General features: G+C 42.4%; 2 protein-coding genes across 3 annotated transcripts in view; one reads left to right on the forward strand and one right to left on the reverse strand.

Moving 5' to 3' along the window:
• The first annotated feature begins 135 nt into the window (after positions 1-135).
• kics2 (KICSTOR subunit 2) lies at positions 136-8,996 on the forward strand. Of its 2 annotated transcripts, none has more exons than XM_058417264.1 (4): positions 136-242; positions 758-1,025; positions 2,728-3,016; positions 7,243-8,996. In XM_058417264.1, the coding sequence occupies exons 1-4, from the start codon at positions 183-185 to the stop codon at positions 8,060-8,062; spliced, it is 1,437 nt and encodes a 478-aa protein (XP_058273247.1). In that variant the 5' UTR covers positions 136-182; the 3' UTR covers positions 8,063-8,996. The 2 variants fall into 2 exon arrangements, with proteins under 2 accessions (XP_058273247.1, XP_058273248.1); XM_058417265.1 differs by lacking the exon at positions 136-242 and adding an exon at positions 436-540.
• Positions 8,997-12,096: 3,100 nt separating this feature from the next.
• srgap1b (SLIT-ROBO Rho GTPase activating protein 1b) overlaps positions 12,097-21,521 on the reverse strand; it is a 56,733-nt gene continuing 47,308 nt past the window's right edge. The window contains exons 18-22 of the mRNA XM_058417726.1: positions 19,739-19,818; positions 17,737-17,914; positions 16,402-16,536; positions 15,663-16,032; positions 12,097-14,546 (exon numbers count right to left, since the gene is read on the reverse strand). Of these exons, the coding sequence (XP_058273709.1) occupies positions 14,166-14,546; positions 15,663-16,032; positions 16,402-16,536; positions 17,737-17,914; positions 19,739-19,818 (1,144 nt within the window). The 3' untranslated portion in view covers positions 12,097-14,165. The remainder of the gene's footprint in view (positions 14,547-15,662; positions 16,033-16,401; positions 16,537-17,736; positions 17,915-19,738; positions 19,819-21,521) is intronic.

Here is a 21,521-nt window from a genome sequence, read left to right on the forward strand (position 1 = left end):
ATCAGTCCGGCCTCTTTCACCGGTAAGCTTTGAGCCGTTGTCGCAAAAACAACGCCAACGCGGAACGCTTTACGGCAGCCAATTAGTGCCTTGGAAACATGGAGGCAAATATATGTATATATATGTGTGTGTGTGGGCGTGCGCGGCTGCTTTAAATATTAAGTAATTTAAGCGTAAATATAATGGTAGGTGGAATTGTTTTCGCCCTGGCTGTGTTTGAGAGAGATGCTGCGTGGTGTAAAGTATGCATTGTATGAATTTACAATTTCGTAACCTAAACCAAACGTGTGAATTTAAGTTGTTTATTTTATATTGTAATGAATTGTTTTAGTTTATTCATTTGCTCAGTGCTCAGGTTAAGGTGAGGCGAAGTCAGGTGAGGTGACGTAGGCATTTGCGTTTTGCGTTTTGTGTGTGTGTGTGTGTGTGTGTGTGTGTGTGTGTGTGTGTGTGTTTGTGTTTCTGTCCTGTCTGACTTGCCGTAGTGTTGTTACTGAAATCTGTCATGGCGGTGTTCTAGTAGTGACCCCCCCCCTCTGTGTATGTATAAATATTTCTATTTCTAAAACTGTTTAAAACGATTGCTTTAAGCTAACACGTATTGACACTTTTATTTGTTATTACCGTGTGCTTCACGTCACGTGCAGGGTAAACAGTTCGGCTGGGTTAGCTAACTAGCTAAAATCAGCTCCTGTCATCTGCACCAGTATTTTTCATTCTTGGTCAAAATAGAAGTTTCTCTGTTTTCGCGTTACAGTTTAATCCTGAATCTTCAGTCATCATGGCTGAGGCTTTGCGGGAGGACGAGCTGCGGCCGGTGCCCAGAGAGAGAGCCGTGCTGGAGAGCTTCTTCACGCAGCTCGGCATGTTCTGGTTCGATCGAGCTAAAGACTACGTGGAGAAGGAGAAGGAGCAGAGCAGCAGGAGCGCCGCGGCCATCTGGAGCTCTCTGCACGCTGCTCTGGCGCACCTGGCGGCCGCGGAGAAAGCCTATCACAACATGACCTTCCTCGGGCAAAAACTAGGTAACAACACTGAGACTGGTTTACAAACACGTTCATCTATACAGAGATGTTATTGCTGCAGCTCGCTGTACTGTGTTGGTATTAATGGGTGCCATAGTAATAATGTTTTTCAAGGAATACCATTTCCATGAAAGGGTGTACATGATCTGCAACAACGATTAGGTAGGTGGTACGTGTCAAAGTAACATCCACATGGATGGCAGGACCCAAGGTTTCCCAGCAGAACGTTGCCCAAAGCATGACACTGCCTCTGCCGGCTTGCCTTCTTCCCACAGTGCATCCTGGTGCCATGTGTTCCCCAGTTAAGCGGCACACACGCACCCGGCCGTCCACGTGATGTAAAGGTAAACATGATTCATCAGATCAGGCCACCGTCTTCCACTGTGGTCCAGTTATGATGCTCACATGCTTTCAGTGGTGTACAGGAGTCAGCATGGGCACCCTGACTGGTCTGCAGCTATGCAGCCCCATATGCAGCAAACTGTCATGCACTGTGTATTCTGACACCTTTCTATCTGAATTAGTATTAACTTCTTCAGCAATTTGAGCAACAGTAGCTCGTCTGTTGGTTCAGATCACACGGGCCAGCCTTCGCTCCCCCACGTGCATCAATGAGCCTTGGCCCGCCCATGACCCTGTCACTGGTTCACCACTGTTCCTTCCTTGGACCACTTTTGATAGGTACTGACCACTGCAGACCGGGAACACCCCACAAGAGCTGCAGTTTTGGAGATCCAGTCATCTAGCCATCACAATCTGGCCCTTTGTCAAACTCGCTCAAATCCTTACTCTTGTCCATTTTTCCTGCTTCTAACACATCAACTTTGAGGACAAAATGTTCACTTGCTGCCTAATATACCCACTAACAGGTGCCATGATGAGATCATCAGTGTTAGTGTTATGCCTGATCGGTTCATGTCATATGAGATGAAGAAGCAGTGTGTGTGCTCCACCATGGATCACATGCACTTTACTGTCTCCACTCCCATTGGTAGATACCGCACCTTCATATTTGTATAAAGGTAAATTTTCTGTACATTGTCACGTCTTTGGATACGCCCACATCGAGCTGCCAACGGTTGCCAGCTCTCTCATTGAAAAGAAATAATTAGTCTGTTTGCTTTGTGTGTGAGCATAGCATAACAGTCATAATGCTAAATACCTATTGTTGAAGCTTGTTGCCTTTATTTTATTACTTCACAGATTTTTCACCCTGGTCCTGGAGTACTGCACATTTCCTTGCTCTATAACACACACACACACAGTTTGTTTACATTTTGCTCATGTGGCTGATGCTTTTATCCAAAGCATGATACATTAATGGAATAATTGCTTAAGAGAACACCAGAGGCAGCATGCTGAGTGAAGCTGGCATTTGAGCCCAATTCCCAATCCTCTAGCACAAACACTGTGGTTACATGGTAGATTGATCACGTTGATCATTCTCTTTCTCTCTTTATAGTTTGAGCTCAACTTAAATTTTACGATGCTTTTGGAAGAAACCCAGGCCTATTCAGTAGCCTTAAGCCTTAACTGTTGTTATTGCTTAACATTCTCACCGTTTTGTACAGCAGATGGTGCTGGAGAGCCACCAGGCAAATCCGGTCTCTTATCCAGTAAATTCCTCCTGCAGATTTGACCATTCTAGTGTTGGTTAGTTCAGTAACGACATGGATCCTGCCATTGCGTTCGTGTTTTTCAGGTGGTCAGTCATTCTTCAGCAGGAAGGATTCCATCAGGACCATTTACACGTCCCTGCAGAACGAGCTGAAGAAGGTGGTCTCCATGGGCCGTCCTGCTCAGAGCGGCTCCACGCCCTACCTGGAGGAGCTGCTGTCGCATTTATCCGAGCAGCTGTGCCACTTCACTCAGGCTCGGATGGAGCTCGCGGACCTCTACGAGAAGATGCACTGCCTCGGGAGCCAGAAAACGGTCAACTCTGAGGAGCTGGTGAGCACGCTGGAGAGCATCCTGCACAAATACAGCTCCAGGTGAGTGTAAAGGTGCAGACGCATGATGAAGCATGGCACCATGTCTGTTGTACTCTCACACTTCTGATTTGTTCCAAATTACTGCTTCTTATTGAATGCTTATTGGTTTATAACAATAAATACAATGCAACACAAATTAAAACTGTTGAAAAATTGAACCGTTATGCATAGACAGGATCACATGACACTTGCACAGAAATAAATAAATTAATTAATTAATTAATCAACCAATCAAATAAGTACAATAAATAATACATTTTAATTTTAATTCCTCTCTACATATCAGCTTTAATTTGCATTTCATCTTATTTAAATTCTCATTTTGTGTAGTCCATCAGTCTAAAAATCTCAGTATTATTTAATAATTCAACTCGCATATATATTTAAATAGATATTCAGTGACATGCCAGTAGCCCAATCCAGGGCTTTTTAACCAGTTTTTCTGTCAGATGAACCCCTTCTACTTCATTTATTTGCCTCAGTTATTTCCAGAGATGTGAAGTTAAGAGAATCTTTTGCTTGCTGAATTTTTATTTTACTCCATTTACACCTTTCTTTCACCTCCTGCTGGGTTTTATGGCCAGGTTTTCGTCGTATCTTGCTTCTGAATGGGTTTTTAAGAAAGCTGGCTTCATTCTTTCAGTAGAAAGCTGCTTTAAATGAACTACATGCTTAAAGAACAGACATAAATCCAAGTATTAAATATTCGTCACTGTGCTTATGGAACGTTTCTCAGGTTTGAGCTGTTCCTCCTCTTGGGATTTTTCCTTTTAGTGATGAAATGTGTGTGTCTGTTTTAAGTGACTCTATAGATGAAGCCACAAATCTAAAGACTGTCCGATCTCTTCTGAGTCTCCACTGAGGTTTTCATCTCTCTCTCTCTCTGTCTTTCTTTATCGCTCTCTCTGCCCTCTCTCTCTCTCTCTCTCTCTCTCTCTCTCCCTGTCTCTCTCTTTCTTTATGTATCCCCCTCTCTCCATCTCTCTCTCTTTCTCTTTCTCTCTCTCTCTCTCTCTCTCTCTCTCTCTCTCTCTCTCTCTCTCTCAAAAGAGCAGTATTTATATACAAGGAAATGGAACCTGGCCCATCAGCTTTACTTTGTTATACCCCAACACTAGATCTTAAGAAGGTGTTCAGAAGGTGTTTATTAATTATCCATAACAGAGCCTATGATGGATTCAAATCACAGGTTTATATCAATGCATGCCAGACACTTCCCATAATACTTACTTGGTGATATTTTTACGATGGAGTCTCCTTTCTAATAGTTTTGTGCCATGGGAAACTGATTCAGTATTATAAGTGGCTTTTTTTTTGTCTTAACTTGTCTTGTGAACGTTCTACAACGATAAAATAATTATAATAGGATTCAGAAGTAAGTAAATTTTTTGTTAATAAATTGTTCAATCGTTGTATAAGACAAACGAAATCCTTCATATCAACTTAAGAGTATCAGCACTTCATGTCAGGATGCATCACACCAGCACATCATTGCTCCCTTCCCTGCGACAGCACATCCCTGAAGGATTTATTCCCTACCTAATGATCTATAAATAAATAGAACTAAATGATCGGGGGCTTTATGTACAGTACAGACGAAGCCGCTGCATGATGCTGTTGTGATTTTTTTTACACTATTTGAGCTGTTTTATTGCTTCAAATTATTTAAAAAAAAAAAAAAAATTTAAAGCTAAGACTAAATGTACAAATATCTCATCACCCTGACAGGATTATTCATGAGGAACGAGTGTAGAAGCACAGCTTGTGTGTGTGTGTGTGTGTGTGTGTGTGTGTGTGTGAGACATAACAAGATCTCTGCTCAAGGTGAAGTCTGTCCTCTGTTCAGCAGAGAGAGAGACAGAGTGATAGAAAAATGGAGACAACAATGAGAGGTGGAGAAAGAGAGAGGGAGAAATAGAGTGAAACCGTTCCAGGTTGTTAGTAATCACTGGAGAGACAGACAGACAGACAGACAGAGAGACAAGGAGAGAGATAGACAGACAAACTGAGAGTGAGAGACCAAGATAGTAGAGAGAAGGAGAGGAGCAATTTGTGGTTGAGAGGCAGAAAGAGAGACTGAGAGTGATGGAGACAATGAGAGAGAGGGAGAGATGGTGTTCCAGGTTGTGAGTAATCACCGGAGTGAGACAGACGGACAGACAGAGACCAAGATAGTAGAGAGATGAAGAGGAACAATTTGAGGTTGAGGGACACAGACAGAGAAAGAGAAAAAGAGAGATGAAGAGGAATAATTTGAGGTTGAGGGACACAGAGTGAGAAAGACAGAGAGACCAAGATAGTAGAGAGATGGAGAGGAACAGTTTGTGGTTGAGGGACACAGACAGAGAGTGATGGAGAGATGATGAACAATGTGTGACTGATAGACAGACAGACAGACAGACAAAATGAAAGAGATAGAGCAGAACACTCTCAGGTTTTGAGGAATAATGGGATTGTGTGTGTGAGAGAGAGAGAGAGAGAGGGAGAGATAATGGATCTTGACGTTGTTATCTGATCGTATCAGTTAATCAGACAGCGAGTGCTCTTGGACAGGCTCCATGCTCTTGGATGCCTGCTTTAGATAAACGTGACCTTGAAGGATGAAGTGAGTGGATCATCTTACTGAACTGCAGATGTTCTGTATACAAATATCTACTACAAATATTATCCAGTTATAATATATTAATATATAAGGGCCTTCAAATAAACTGACCACACTCAAAAAACAAACAAACAAATAATCAGATTATAGTATTACTGTAGCACTAATAAGTAATGAATTCATAAAATAATTCATAAAAATTTCCAATATATTTATTGTATTTTTCATAATAAAATTCACATTAAAATGCCTTTGTTTTACCAAAAAAAAAAGAATTTTGTTACAAAAAAAAGATTAAAAATATATATAAAAATAGATCAAAATGCACTTACAAAACACTTTAACGAATATAGATAATTTTATAAATGTGTACTTGGTGCTAGAATTATTGTTATTCATTACCCTAATACTTATTATTTAAAATAAATCGCCTTTTTTGGATTGGATTAAGTCGCTGACTTAAGATTATAGATGTTACTCTACAGGCTTCCTTTAATGGATCCAGGGGGCGGAGCTTTGTCAAGATGGGCATGGATGAGGGGATGGGCTTAAGCATCCCCAAAAATACTTAGAGCCATCATCTTGCCTACTGCACCTCATCTGACGTTGAGAGATGATGTACAGAGCCCAGGATCTGAATAGTCACATACACACAATTGAAATGAAGACCACTGAAAGACCACAAAGAAACATTAAACTGGTTTCAAGGAATTCTGAAATTGGGAATCCAATTCACTGGACATTGAGTCATCAGTGTCCAGAGTGTAGTGATGAGATGTGAATGTAGTGACCCGAGGGAACCGATTGACATGCAGCCTATATTTTTGGCACTGACCCTTCTTGTAACTAGCCACATATTCTCCTCACTAAATCAGACCAGAGCTGTAAATAAAACTGAACTGTACAACAGATTACAGGCAGATTAAAGCTGTAGGCATTAGACATGTACATAGTTTTCCAGCCTCGGTGCTGACTCAGTGTAGAGTCAGAGAGCAGTGGGCAAGAATGACTTCCTGTAACTTTCTCTCTTACAGTGAAGCAGACCTGCTGTTTGGTCAGTAATGGCATGGAGGTGGTGTTTGCTATTGTCTGTGATCTTATTGATTTTATCTTAATTCTGGTAGACTTTGTTACCCAGTCAGTCGGAATGGAATGGAAACCATTCTCTCCTTTCTGTCTAAATTCTCTCTCTTGCTCTCTCTCTCTTTCGACCATGTTTATTTTAGTTTCTCTCACCTTTTCTGTCTGTCTCTCTCTCTCTCATTCGCTGCCTGCTAAGAAGAGTAATTAATGTTCAGCCAGGGGTGAAGAATTCGCACGCTGGCTCTGAATACAGAGGTGATGTAATGAGCTAAAAGCAGCCGTGCCATATTCATGACTCCGGTCTCCATCACTAATGAGCCTGGAGAAGCGTACTGGCATAATGTCTTCCACACACACACACACACACACAGTGACATGCTGACACGGACACATTGTTTCGGGGATCTCAGATGGTGCTGTGTGAATTTTCATGGTGTTTCGCGTTTGTTCATCAGACTCATGAACAAACAAGCCGCATCCCGCTTTCTATCCATCCATTTTGTGCGGTTTGTGACGGCCATTTTGTTTCTCCGTGTTGCAGATTCCATCATCCCATCCTCAGTCGTCTGGAGAGCGGCTTCCAGGTGGAGGTGGACGTTCTGGCGCAGCTTCTGCGCTGCCAGGCTCAGATCTCAGAGTGGCACTTCTTGCCCTCGCTGCTCAACCTGCATGGCGCTCACGCTAAACTGCAGGCGTGGGCTCACGTGTTCGAGCGCCAGCGTGAGACCCGCAAGCACCTGTTCGGAGGTCAATCCCAGAAGGCAGTGCAGCCTCCGCACTTGTATTCCTGGTTGCAGAGGCTGCAAGCGGCGCTTTTGGCCAAGTTCAGCTTTTATTTCCACGAGGCGCTGAGTCGGCAAGCCCCGCCCTCGGAGATGAAGGCGCTGACGGCTCGCACTTCGTTCGATTACTTCGGAAAGATCTCAGCCTTCGTGCGCAAACATGACGCCACCAACGTTTCATTAGTGTTCGACAACCGAGGCATGGAGAGCTTCCAAGGTCACGGCTACCACCACCCACACTCGTACCGAGAGGCTCCCAAAGGCGTGGACCAGTTCCCTGCTGTGGTGTCCGTACCGGGGGGCGAGCGGCCGTTAAACCACTGGCCCAACGTCATCATGATCATGAGCGACCGCGCCAACGAGCTCAACACTCTCGACAAGGTTACATACTTTTACGACGACAAGGTCCAGAGCACGTACTTCATGACCAGACCCGAGCCTCACTTCACGCTCGTGGTGATTTTCGACGGCAAGAAGGCGGAGAAGGACTCGCACATCGTGGGCTTTCTGCAGGAGATTTCTAGCTCTCTGAGGAACTCCAAACCCTTCAGCACACTCAAACCAGGCTCCAAAGGCTAAACATAATCACATAATCATGTTCCTGATATAAACCTTGGCTTTAAGTTCATTTAGAAGAACATCTGATTATCCAGTTTCTGTTCGAGTCGTCATGCTGCTGAAACTTTTAATATAAAACCTTTTATCTTAATCTGGAAGAAACACCAGAGGTCCAGTAACCAGCTGTTTTCTTTGATTGATTTGTTTTTGTGAACTATTGTGGACCAATAAGACCAGGAATATTATTTTTTAAGCATCTCTTTTAATAATTTTCACTCTGCTGCTATGAAACCAGTTACAATTCTTCTTTTAATATTAAACGCATAACCTTTTAACAGCTGATCATTTGATTTTATAATTCCCTTTTTTTTGTACTGTAATTATTTACCAAAATAAAGTTTAGATCATTTAAAGAGTTTCCAACATGGAGGTAATGAACAGAGTTATTGTGGGAGATAAACTGGAAACAAATAAATATGTAATAGCTTTAAAGGTGTTAGTGATGTTTAAGTCCAAATGCTTTGGTGATCTTCTCTTCACATTCCTGCTGTTGCACAATAAAAGATTTGTTCAGAAGAGAAACCCCAGTCTCTGGACGATCAGGGGGCGGGGCTATAACGTTTTTGACCAACATTTAACCAATCAGCACAAAGAAGTGTTATTTCAGATCAGAAAGTTGTCCAAAAGACACAAAAACAACGTTATTGCTTTAAAGTTTGAGCTTCAAGGCATCCAGCTCATTTCTACCAAATTGCTGACTGCACCTTAATGTGAATTATTCAGTCTTATGAATAATCATCCATTTATGTTTGCATTGTTTTCTGCATTTGTTATTCTGGATTTTTGGCTTTAAATGAAATGAAGTGAATTAACGTGAAGAACATGTTACATTCTTTTACCTCTCATCTGTATGCATCATCACTTAATCTGTGAATAAACTGGAATATTAAACATCCATATTGTTTCTTGTCCCTTTTTTCTATTCAGTTCCTTGAGGAAATCTGTGATTTTTGCCATCACAGAAACACCAAATCAATCACGACACTAACCCTAAGCAATTTTTCAAAATTCCTGCACATTTTCCAAGAGATTTGGTCCGACATGTGACGTGTGCACACATCATGCACACGTTCAGCCAAGACCATCTTCCATTCACGTGTGCGGAACGTGAGTGCAGCTCTCGTAGGAGGTCATTACATGTGTGTTTTCACAGGTAGGAGTTTAAAAGAAGAATCCTGTGCTTGATATTTTACCAATAGTGGTATTTGCCAATAGGGGTGGTGCTTCAAGTGGTTAAGGCTCTGGGTTATTGACCAGAAGATTGGGGGTTCAAGCCCCAGCACTGCCAATTTGCCACTGCCGGGCCCTTGAGCAAGGCCCTTAACCCTCTCTGCTGTATCATGGCTGACCCTGTGCTCTGACCCCAACCTCCAAGGCTGGGATATCTGAAGAAAGAATTCCACTGTGCTGTAGTGTGATGATAAAGGCATCTTGCCTTCAATTCAATTTACTGTACAGTGATCTCACTAAAAAAAATAAACACATTTTTTGCTGTCTTTTCTTTTCAATAATTCCATCTCCTAAAAAGTAGCCTGATCATTAGTGCAACGAACGACTGAAGCTGACTAGCTGAAGCTCTTCCTCAAAAAAGATTTGATGGTTTTCAGTCTCGATCTTGAACTCATTTGGACGAGACCTCAACTTCACCTCAACTTCACCTCAACCAGCTTAGGTTTTAGCTTTAGTCCTGGCACTTGAATATGACAGATATGGACAACAGCTGTGGAATCATACCATCTGGAATCGGGTTTATTCATCCATTTTCTGTACTACTTATCCTACAACGGTTCTCAGGGAGCCTTGAGTCTAGCCCGGTAGATTTAGGGCACATCCTGGATGGGGTGCCAACCCATCACAGGACACACACATACTGTACACACTAATACACCTGTTTACACACTGTGGACAATTCAGAGACACTAATCAGCCAACAACGCATGGCTTGGACTGGGGGGAGGAAACCAGAGAACCCAGAGGAAAGGGTCAGCAAGGCCTTCTCTGCTGGCCTAAACAGCAGTGATCTGAATCACTGACTTGCATTTTAATATATTTAATATATATTTTTCCATGAATGTGTATTAAATTATTCCCAATAGTCTATTCTCTACATTTCATAGCTTTTCTCTTGGTTGCGCTGCTTCCAGTAGTGTATATTTATAAGAGTATTTATCCAATCATATTTCAGCCAGTGGCTGACATCATGTGTCACCAGAGTGAAAGAAATCTGCCTTAAGGCCTTCAGAATCAATAGTGCAGGCGCCTGTAGCTTAAAATATGTGGCAATGAAATTGTTACATTAACCAATCAGATTTCGAGTTGGCGTCACTGGGGCCATCTAGCAGGCCTACGATTACGTCAGCAATTTCCCGTCCTTTGATTGGATAATTGGAGTACTCAGAGGCAGAAACTAAATAATATATATACACTATATTGCCAAAAGTACTCGCTCACCGATCCAAATAATCAGAATCAGGTGTTCCAATCACTTCCATGGTCACAGGTGTATAAAATCAAGCACCTAGGCATGCAGACTGTTTTTACAAACATTTGTGAAAGAATGGGTCGCTCTCAGGAGCTCAGTGAATTCCAGCGTGGAACTGTGATAGGATGCCACCTGTGCAACAAATCCAGTCGTGAAATTTCCTCGCTCCTAAATATTCCACAGTCAACTGTCAGCTGTATTATAAGAACGTGGAAGTGTTTGGGAACGACAGCAACTCAGCCACGAAGTGGTAGGCCACGTAAACTGACGGAGCGGGGTCAACGGATGCTGAGGCGCATAGTACGAAGAGGTCGCCAACTTTCTGCAGAGTCAATCGCTACAGACCTCCAAACTTCATGTGGCCTTCAGATTAGCTCAAGAACAGTGCGCAGAGAGCTTCATGGAATGGGTTTCCATGGCCGAGCAGCTGCATCCAAGCCATACATCACCAAGTGCAATGCAAAGCGTCGGATGCAGTGGTGTAAAGCACGCCGCCACTGGACTCTAGAGCAGTGGAGACGCGTTCTCTGGAGTGACAAATCGCGCTTCTCCATCTGACAATCTGATGGACGAGTCTGGGTTTGGCGGTTGCCAGGAGAACGGTACTTGTCTGACTGCATTGTGCCAAGTGTAAAGTTTGGTGGAGGGGGGATTATGGTGTGGGGTTGTTTTTCAGGAGCTGGGCTTGGCCCCTTAGTTCCAGTGAAAGGAACTCTGAATGCTTCAGCATACCAAGACATTTTGGACAATTCCATGCTCCCAACTTTGTGGGAACAGTTTGGAGCTGGCCCCTTCCTCTTCCAACATGACTGTGCACCAGTGCACAAAGCAAGGTCCATAAAGACATGGATGACAGAGTCTGGTGTGGAGGAACTTGACTGGCCTGCACAGAGTCCTGACCTCAACCCGATAGAACACCTTTGGGATGAATTAGAGTGGAGACTGAGAGCCAGGCCTTCTCGTCCAACATCAGTGTGTGACCTCACAAATGCGCTTCTGGAAGAATGGTCAAACATTCCCATAAACACACTCCTAAACCTTGTGGACAGCCTTCCCAGAAGAGTTGAAGCTGTTATAGCTGCAAAGGGTGGACCGACGTCATATTGGACCCTATGGATTAGGAATGGGATGTCACTTAAGTTCATATGCGAGTCAAGGCAGGTGAGCGAATACTTTTGGCAATATAGTGTATTTTAACTCACAATGGCTGACCGAGGAGAAGAAATCGATTTGGGCGCAGACATCTTTACAAGTGCATTTTCAAGGCAGACTGTAATAAAATGGACTATTCCTTGTGAGGCGTGGAATACTGCCGCCTAATTTCTTTGCTTAACTTAATTTCTTAACTTTGCTATTTAACGGTTGATTAGCATCTATTGCCATGGCGTCAGTGATGGCATAGAGGTGGATTAATTCAGGAAGGACACCAGTGAAGGCCTAGGTGTGAAATGCACGGCCCACCACTGGATTCAAAGAACTTAAAGAAAAAGGTACCAGACACTAGAGTGAGGCATATGAACTTACTTTATTTCAAAGACATTCAGTTTTTGACACCTTGTTAAAATGCACTGCAACATGATATAATGCTACATGCCAAATACAGTCCTATACATGAAAGTGCAACGTCACAATGGGTTAAATGTACATACTTATGATTCATTCAAAAGTGGTTACATGTTTGGAAAGAGCTCTATCCTTAACATTTCATTCTTGGAACGACGCTTCAGAGAAAGACAGGCACACGACACATCTGTAAGCAGAACAGGCTCCTCCTCTGTACACACGTCCTGAAAGGCACTTTCGCGTGAACACACACGGCGTGCATGTGTGTGGGTGTGAGGGAGATAAAGTGTGTGTGTGTGTGTCTGTACACACACACACACACACGCACGCCGTCACGCGAGAGAGCACCAGTAGAAACGAGGTTTAAAAAAAAGAAAGAAAGAAGAAGAATCACTTGCTTAACGAATCAATAAATAAGTAGAAAATATTGCAGGTAGAAAAGAAAAAAAATCATCAAGAAACAATTAGGAAAAAAGTGAGAATTATTAGAATCGTTATTTGTGCATAAAAAAGTGAAAACATGGCTGTTTGGTAGTCACATGACCTCTCTGTTGATGCAACTCCTCATCTTTAAGCACATCTATACATTTGGATCAACACACACACACACACACACACACTTCTGATTCATGTTCTTCGCCAATCATACAATTACACTAACAGGAGAGCCTGTTACACATGGAATATTAAAGCGCACACGCACGCACGCGCACACACACACACACACACACACACACACACACCGGAAGTACAGGCTGAAAATCAGAATGGCGATCACTACACTCTTAGGAAAAAAGGTTAACTCTAGAACCCTTAAGAGTTTATAATATAGAACCCTTCGTGTTCCCCATTTCCCCTTTAAGAAGCAAAGAACCCTTTTTCCCCCCTAAGAGTGTTTAGTCTGCGTCTAAACGGCAGCAGCGCCGGAATGGAAGTGTTACCACGGCAACCAAAGAGAGGGCGTGGCCTGACACGCTCAGTCACGCCACGCCAGCTTTCTTAACACCTTCCTCATCCTTTCCTTCGCCAGTCACACGCAATTCCACAACAGGCTCTTATTAAAGCTCATTAAATATATAAGTGCCCTCAGAACGGCAAGTCTCCGCCCCTCCTGCTGCGGCGTCCAATCGGGTCGCGCCTCCACGGTGAAAAGGAAGGTTTTTCCGGTGATCAAGGCTTCATGTGGTTTCAGAGTGAAAAAAAATAATAACGTGGAACATTCAGTTAAAGGAGCAATAAGCAACACTTCGGTTTCTGTTTGTCTCACTGAATTCCTGGCCCTCTGACTGACATGACGATATTCACACTGACCCCAGGGTCACCGACATACAACATTTACACACGGACTATCATAATATATTAGATTTATTAGAATAATATATTTCAACAGAACATTTTGCTTACTGCCCCTTTAATACATTCAGACTTCTTTAAATCACCTGGCCCTCTTTTGGAGGCTAGGTGCTACATTCACTATGAACACCCTATATGTGATATATCCCTTTTCCCCATGATGCACCTGTGTCACTTCCTTCAACACAAATAAATAACTTAAACAAAGAAAGCAGCATAAAACTGTAAGGATGGCCCCTTTTTTTTGGCAGGTATTACCTTTCATAAGGCATGGCAAATTAAAGCACTGATAATGCACTGCACCGACTCAAAAAAACATGACGCTTCCCAAAGCCAGACTCCCAAAACATCTGCAATCTCTCTCTCTCTCTCTCTCTGCCATCTCTGAATGTGTTCCTTATAAAAGTATCTACGCACACAGACACAGGTTAAGTCCTAGTCATTTTTTTTTTTTTTTTTTTTTTTTTAGAGAATATGCACGCACGCACACCACCCTGACGACACAGTAAATGATTATAATATCGTAGACTAACTCTAGTTGACTCTTCTTGCGTGGAAGCTATTCAGTATTAACACAATCACCCTGTCTGACCCTCCGTAAGTGTAATTCAATTCCTCAGGCTTATTGCCGACCCTGTTTTTCCTCAGGTTGGACCCGTTTCGGGCTTACATGGTGCCCGATTTGTCATTAGGGAAGTTTTGGGGCGGAGTCGGGGGCTGTTGAGGAGGCTGAGCGTTGGTTTTTGGCAGGATGGCAGGTTTGGGGCGCAGGGCCGGGGGGCGGAGCGTCACGCCCAAGCGGGGTGAGGGGAGTGGCTCAGGGCAGCGGCGGGATATGGGACCAGGTAGAGGCGGCAGGGGGCTGTGGGGACTCAGCGGGCTCGGTGAATCCGACGGGCTGGACAGGGTGGAGGGGGTGGAGCCTGACGGAAGGGAGGGGCTGCTCTTCATCTGGTCCAGCGTGTCGAGCACCAGGTCCGGCTTCCCGCTCTGCCGCTCCAGCTCACGCAGCTCGTTCAGGGCCAGGCTCATCGTCTCCTCAATGTCCTGCACATTCACATAAAGTCAGTGTGAAAGTATTGGCACCCTTGATAGGTAAAGCATTCATGCAATGGGCGATATACGAGAAAGCAACAGTTCATATTTGGTTAATTGGAATTGCAATTTAATTCATCTGTAATAGAAATCACAGGATTATATTATTTATCTTTATATGAATGTGTTCTAATCGGTTTCTATAATAACCATGTATTTATATTGAACACATAACCAAACTAAAAAATGAATACAAAAATAAAAAAAAAATAAATAAAAAAAAATGCTCCGACAAAGCTCTGAAATGAATAAAACCACTTATTAATATTAATTAATGATAATAAATCGTTAGAATTTGCATGTTTAATTCATGACTTTTTGAAAGATCATTTAGAATTTATGAAACATCTGGAAGGATGAAAACCTTGCTGTGGATATTAGAGCTGCCAAACTGCTTTAAAAATTGCATGTGAGCTTTAATTTATTAAAAAACACATTAGATGAAAATGAACTCAGCGACAGACAGAGCAACGTTAGCATCAAGGTTCCAGGATGTGTTCATGTCTCATTATCCAGACAAGCTGAAATTAAAGACTATTTTAAGGAAAAAAGGATGGCAAAATCATGTAAAAAAATAAATTTCAGTATTTTAGGTGCATTGTTATTTAGATAGTGAGATAGATAGTGAAATAAACCGATGTTATTATATATATATATATATATATATATATATATATATATATATATATATATATATATATTTAATATAATATAATATAATATAAAAAATTTAATATAAAATTCAGACCACTTTTGTATAACAAAGCCAAGGGTTTATGGTAGGACGCTTGTAATATAAATATTATAGTGAATATTATAGAGCACACATCCACACTTTATTTACATTTGTCACCAATCCATAATCATACAGATATATTTTTTATATTTTCTATAGATTTTTTCTCTTTGCTTGGTCAGATAATTTTATTTCTATTTTTAATGTAACCATTTTATTTTATTTCATTTTATTTTATTTTCCATAACATGGACAGAAGTTACTTCATGTAGTGTGTGTTTATGGGTTGTCTGTGTGGCTAATAAAATCTGAATTTGCTTATGGTCACTGACCTGTGCCATGGTGTGTGTGTTGAGTGTGCGTGTGCGCTGCTCAGGGACACTGCAGTGCAGTGAGGACGGGGACTGGCGTATGGGTGGACTCTCCCTCTCCCTGTCCCTGCGCAGAGACTCGTGGCGGCTGATGCTGGAGCTCAGAGTGCCGTTGCTGGTGGTGTTGGTGGAGTTGTTGTTGTTGTTGTGTCCTGCACGGCGGCGAGTCGTTTCGGGGCTGTCCTGGTGTCCGCCGTGTCCACGCAGCAGCTCCCGTGGGCTGAAGTGCCCCGTCACTGTTACCGTCACCGGCGGCGAACTGCGCTCCAGACCGTTACCATGACAATGACCGGGGGCACGGCGCAAGAGGGCTTCCGTCCTCTTCCTGTGACTGGATGTGGAGATGATAAATAGTTTAATAAAGAATTAAGGACTAATTTGCTCTCTGGAGGTCAGTAATTGGGTTTTGTGGGAAGGTTTCAGTGTCGATGTGTCTAATAGTGTGAAACATGTGTGAGTCAGGCCTCAGTTCTAGTCGAGTGGAATGGAATTTCCTCTGTACGAGACCTCATATTCCTCACAGCTGCACTCGGATGATGAAGAAAAAGGAAAAACATCGTCTTTGAGGGCGAATATGCATCTGTGTGTCGGAGACTGTCGAGAATATGAGGTGTACTCTACCATTTCAGATAATTTGGAAATGAGTAAGCGTGTTTTTGCGTGTGTGTGTGTGTTTGCGTGTGTGTGTGTGTGTACTCACCGGCTGATGAAGGTTTCTGGCAGTCTGGGTTCAGTCGGGGAGGTCAGGGATCTCCTGGAGTTTACTTCATCTGTGGGAGTGCTGCTGTGTTCACTGTCTGTTTTCTGACTCAGAGTGTCTGACATGGCCTCCTCACTGAAACCACAATAATCCATTCATTCATCCCTTCACTTCAATTCTAATTTATTTGTATAGTGCTTTTAACAAATGGACAAAGCGGCTTTTTAGAAATATATAAATTCAGCATATAAATCATAAAGGTATAAATTTCTCTCCAAGCCAGAGGTGACAGTGGGACCAAATAAAAATCAGATATAGCAATAATTAATAACATCAGTGGCACTGCAGCATTAATACAACTGGGTTCAATTCCTCAAACTGTAGATCAATACAAAACTACAGCTGTCTGAATTCATTTTCTCACTCACTCACTTTCTCTTCTTCTGTCACACACTCCCTTGCTTTTTCTCTCTCCTTCTCCCTCTCTGCCTCCCTCCTTCTCTCCTTCTCCCTCTCTGCCTCCCTCCTTCTCTCCTTCTCCCTCTCTGCCTCCCTCCTTCTCCCTCTCTGCCTCCCTCCTTCTCTCCTTCTCCCTCTCTGCCTCCCTCCTTCTCTCCTTCTCCCTCTCTGCCTCCCTCCTTCTCTCCTTCTCCCTCTCTGCCTCCCTCCTTCTCTCCTTCTCCCTCTCTGCCTCCCTCCTTCTCTCCTTCTCCCTCTCTGCCTCCCTCCTTCTCCCTCTCTGCCTCCCTCCTTCTCCCTCTCTGCCTCCCTCCTTCTCCCTCTCTGCCTCCCTCCTTCTCTCCTTCTCCCTCTCTGCCTCCCTCCTTCTCCCTCTCTGCCTTCCTCCTTCTCTCCCTCTCTCTCCCTTCCTCCATCACTCCTTCTTCCCCCCTCTCTCCTTCTCTCACTCCCTTTCTCACTTCCTCTTCTTCTCTCTCTCTCCCCTCTCTCTCCCTCTCCTTCCCTCCTTCTCTATATCTCTCTCTCTCCTTTTCCCCACCTCCTCTCTCTCTGCCTTCCTCTCTCACTCCTTCTTCCCCCCCTCTTGCTTCCTCTCCTTCTCTATGTCTCCCCCCCCCTTGCTAACTTCCTCCCTCTCTCACTTCTTCCATCACTCACTCGATATTTGTAAATGCTCTAATCAATACTCATGATGAAATCTTCTTTAGGGAACGATGATGACATTTTAAGTAATGGAAAAAACCCACTAGATATTAGACTGAGACATTAGTACCCTGCTGTAACTAGTACCATCAGCACAAAGAAGTGTGTTGTGTAATCCCTCTGTAATATATGACTGTGTGTGTGTGTGTTGATGTTGAGCTCTGCACTCACTCCTGCAGTGTGATGTACTGGTGTGGTATGAGTCCGTCAGTGCCGTTACACCGTCCCTCCCACCAGTCCTCAGAAGCTCTCTGGAAGAGCAGCAGAGTCGCTCCCTTCTTAAAGGACAGCTCACGACCTGAGCGGCCGACGTAGTCGAACTTCGCTATGGCCTCCACCGGCTCACCCTCTGCAAGACGTACAGAAAAAAAAATGAACGGAATTAAGCAGGAAAAGCTATAAAAGCATGTGCAATTTAATGTGTAGACACTGGACGTGTGTCTGATGCTGGAACTTGATGAAGAGTGTGTGGGTGGAGGGAGGGTTGAGCAGACGTACTCACAGGAAGCAACTGAATAGGATTTATTCACAGTTAGCAGCAAATTACAGCGTTACAAAACATCAGCAAGAAGACAAGCTCAAAACTCCTCACTACTTCTCATTAGAAATATACCACCACTACGGTCTGCCTTCATCTTTTATATTCAAGTTTATATATCACTTGACTTAACCTAGCACTGTAGGTGTGTCTCAAATCGCATACTAGTGCACTATTCTCCACCACTGTGTAGTGCGAGCAGTGCGTTCACACTGAAAACTCCAAGAAGTAGTAGTAGAAGACTATTGGACATTTAACACTTCAGCTTTACTTACACAGAGGAAGGAAAAGGGGCGGAGCTACCAGGGACTATCAGAACTCATGGTCCCCCTCTGAGTGGACACACTACAGGGTGGTTCATGTCTTCTCCAATTACTAATTACTGCTAAATACTTACAAATCTTTACTAAATCTATGAAAATAATTAAAAGTAATTCCTTCAGGCTTGGATGAGAAGAAGCAACCGGCTTTATTTTTATCAAGACGATCCTTAACAAAAATAACACCAGAATGGCACTCAAATACACAGCGTCCGGCCCAACGTGGTCACCCCCACCATACAAAAATCTCCTCTATTTATACCGTACTGTTTTGACTCGTTATCAACGTTTTCTGAAAATTAATACACCCCATCAAAACAACCCCCCCCCTTCCTTTAGCATCTGTCTATCTTTATATTTTAACCGATGACCCTGTGGACACCAATCACTGACCTTCAAGTTAGACACAGTGCCGTTTATCACATCTGTTCAAGTGAGCTCTGCCTTATTATTATTACTACAAGTTAGTATCATGTATTAATATTAGTTACTACTACTAATGGTACCAGGAATTTATTTATTTATTATTATTATTATTATTATTATATCCCATACACTTGTATAATTGTATTGTGAGGATCATTGTGGTTACCTGACAATTGAATTATTTTCCCCCAACTCTTAAGGGAGGATGCAATCCTTATTTGTGCAGGATGCAGAAACGTTTTCAAGATCAGCGCATGTCTTTGTTTCATCACAATTTAATTTACAACATTTTTCAAAAATTCACTGTATTTGTATTTGCACTGTACTGTATTTAATTTGATTTGATTAACTGGGAGGGGAAAGAGAATAAATCATGTCATGGGGCAGTGGTGGCTCAAGTGGTTAAGGCTCTGGGTTGTTAATCAGAAGATCGGGGTTCAAGCCCCATCACTACCAAGCTCCACTGTTGGATAATTGAGCAAGGCCCTTAACCCTCCCTGCTCCAGGGGTGCTTCATAGCTGCCCCTGCACTCTGACCCCAACTCCTCAGCTGGGATATGTGAAGAAAAGAATTCCACTCTTCTGTAAAGTATGTGTGGTGATGATAAAGGCTTCAAACATCAGATCAAATCACCAGGATTTAATACATATGTATACATATGTATATATATATGTATATATACATATACACACACACATATATATATATATATTAATATTAGACTGGAGTTGTATATGAGGATGCAGAAGATAGGGATAGGTGGAGAGAGATGTGGTGACCCCTGAAGGGAAAAGCCAAAAGAAGAAGACTGGAGTTTTATGTGAAAGTTTTTGTGATAAACATCTAAGCCTCATTATGTGAGAAGCCTGAACCCCAGAAGTCTCTTACCCTCTTCACTGGTCTGAGTTTCGGTGCCACCATCTTGTTCTCCTTCTTCAAACACTCCAGGCTCGCTGTATGGACTCTCACTAGAAAAGAAAAGAAAAATCAACCTTTCAGAAGACAAACACAGCAAGACTTTTAACACGTTTTTACCATGTAGCAGTGCTGCAAACGAAGTCACAAGTAAGTTCACAGTCATTTATCAGGAAGAGAATTTCCTCTCAGCAGAAAGCAAACAAACGCAGATCAACACAAACCTCAGCGTTCGCTTCGTCTCCGATTGTTGTCTCGTGGCGTTAAATACCGACTCGGTAGAACCTCTGGTTTTATTGCAGTGTGATACAAAACACTCAGTTCAAATATGTTCCCTTTTCTGAACAGATGATTAGATCACTAATTTACCAGAGTGAACTAATGCGAGTCAGCTAATGAATATTCATAGAACTTGGATCTTGTGAATATTCATGTCTAGTGGGTGGGGACAAAGACACACAGAGGACAAAAAAAGAACGGGTCAGATGCATTTTTCTAAGCATTTATAATAGATTTAATAATAATAAGGGTAATAATAATAATAATAATAATAATAATAATAATAATAATGTGAAAGTTCACAGATCAGAAACTCAATAATATCTTCCAAACAAATGGCACCCTTGTTTTTTTTTAACTAAATAAAAATATCTGTGAAAAATGTGAATGTTTAAGACAATTTTTTGTTTTTCCTCAACCAATTGTACCTGTCTGAACCGAGAGCATTGTTTCTGTATCTTTTAGCTCAAAAAACTTGAAAAATCGACTTGAACGAACTGTACATCAAATCCTATCTCTCGTGAACTGAAGTTTTTTTATTTTTCAAAACTTTTCCTTTCTGCCTTTTTTGTTTTATTTCTCTCCTTTTTCTCTCCACATTACTCTCCTTTTTCTCTCCACATTACTCTCCTTTTTCTCTCCACATTACTCTCCTTTTTCTCTCCACATTTCTCTCCTTTTTCTCTCCATATTTCTCTCCTTTTTCTCTCCACATTTCTCTCCTTTTTCTCTCCACATTTCTCTCCTTTTCTCTCCACATTACTCTCCTTTTTCTCTCCACATTACTCTCCTTTTTCTCTCCACATTACTCTCCTTTTTCTCTCCACATTTCTCAACTTTTCTCTCCACATTACTCTCCTTTTCTCTCCACATTACTCTCCTTTTTCTCTCCACATTACTCTCCTTTTTCTCTCCACATTACTCTCCTTTTTCTCTCCACATTTCTCTCCTTTTCTCTCCACATTTCTCTCCTTTTTCTCTCCACATTACTCTCCTTTTCTCTCCACATTACTCTCCTTTTCTCTCCACATTACTCTCCTTTTCTCTCCACATTACTCTCCTTTTCTCTCCACATTACTCTCCTTTTCTCTCCACATTACTCTCCTTTTCTCTCAACATTTCTCTCCTTTTCTCTCAACATTACTCTCCTTTTTCTCTCCACATTACTCTCCTTTTTCTCTCCACATTACTCTCCTTTTTCTCTCCACATTACTCTCCTTTTCTCTCCACATTACTCTCCTTTTCTCTCCACATTTCTCTCCTTTTTCTCTCCACATTACTCTCCTTTTCTCTCCACATTACTCTCCTTTTTCTCTCCACATTTCTCTCCTTTTCTCTCCACATTACTCTCCTTTTCTCTCCACATTACTCTCCTTTTCTCTCCACATTACTCTCCTTTTCTCTCAACATTTCTCTCCTTTTCTCTCAACATTACTCTCCTTTTTCTCTCCACATTACTCTCCTTTTCTCTCCACAT

The sequence above is a fragment of the Hemibagrus wyckioides genome, linkage group LG19 (genome assembly GCF_019097595.1).
Source record: "Hemibagrus wyckioides isolate EC202008001 linkage group LG19, SWU_Hwy_1.0, whole genome shotgun sequence".
In the NCBI taxonomy this organism is placed as follows: domain Eukaryota; kingdom Metazoa; phylum Chordata; class Actinopteri; order Siluriformes; family Bagridae; genus Hemibagrus; species Hemibagrus wyckioides.

Excerpts from the sequence above, each read along its gene's own strand:
- kics2 (XM_058417264.1), top strand. The coding sequence starts at position 183 with ATGGTAGGTGGAATTGTTTTCGCCCTGGCTGTGTTTGAGAGAGATGCT. Across the intron at positions 243-757 it reads GAGATGCTGCGTGGTGTAAA|TTTAATCCTGAATCTTCAGT; the intron begins GTATGCATTGTA and ends TTCGCGTTACAG. Across the intron at positions 1,026-2,727 it reads CTTCCTCGGGCAAAAACTAG|GTGGTCAGTCATTCTTCAGC; the intron begins GTAACAACACTG and ends CGTGTTTTTCAG.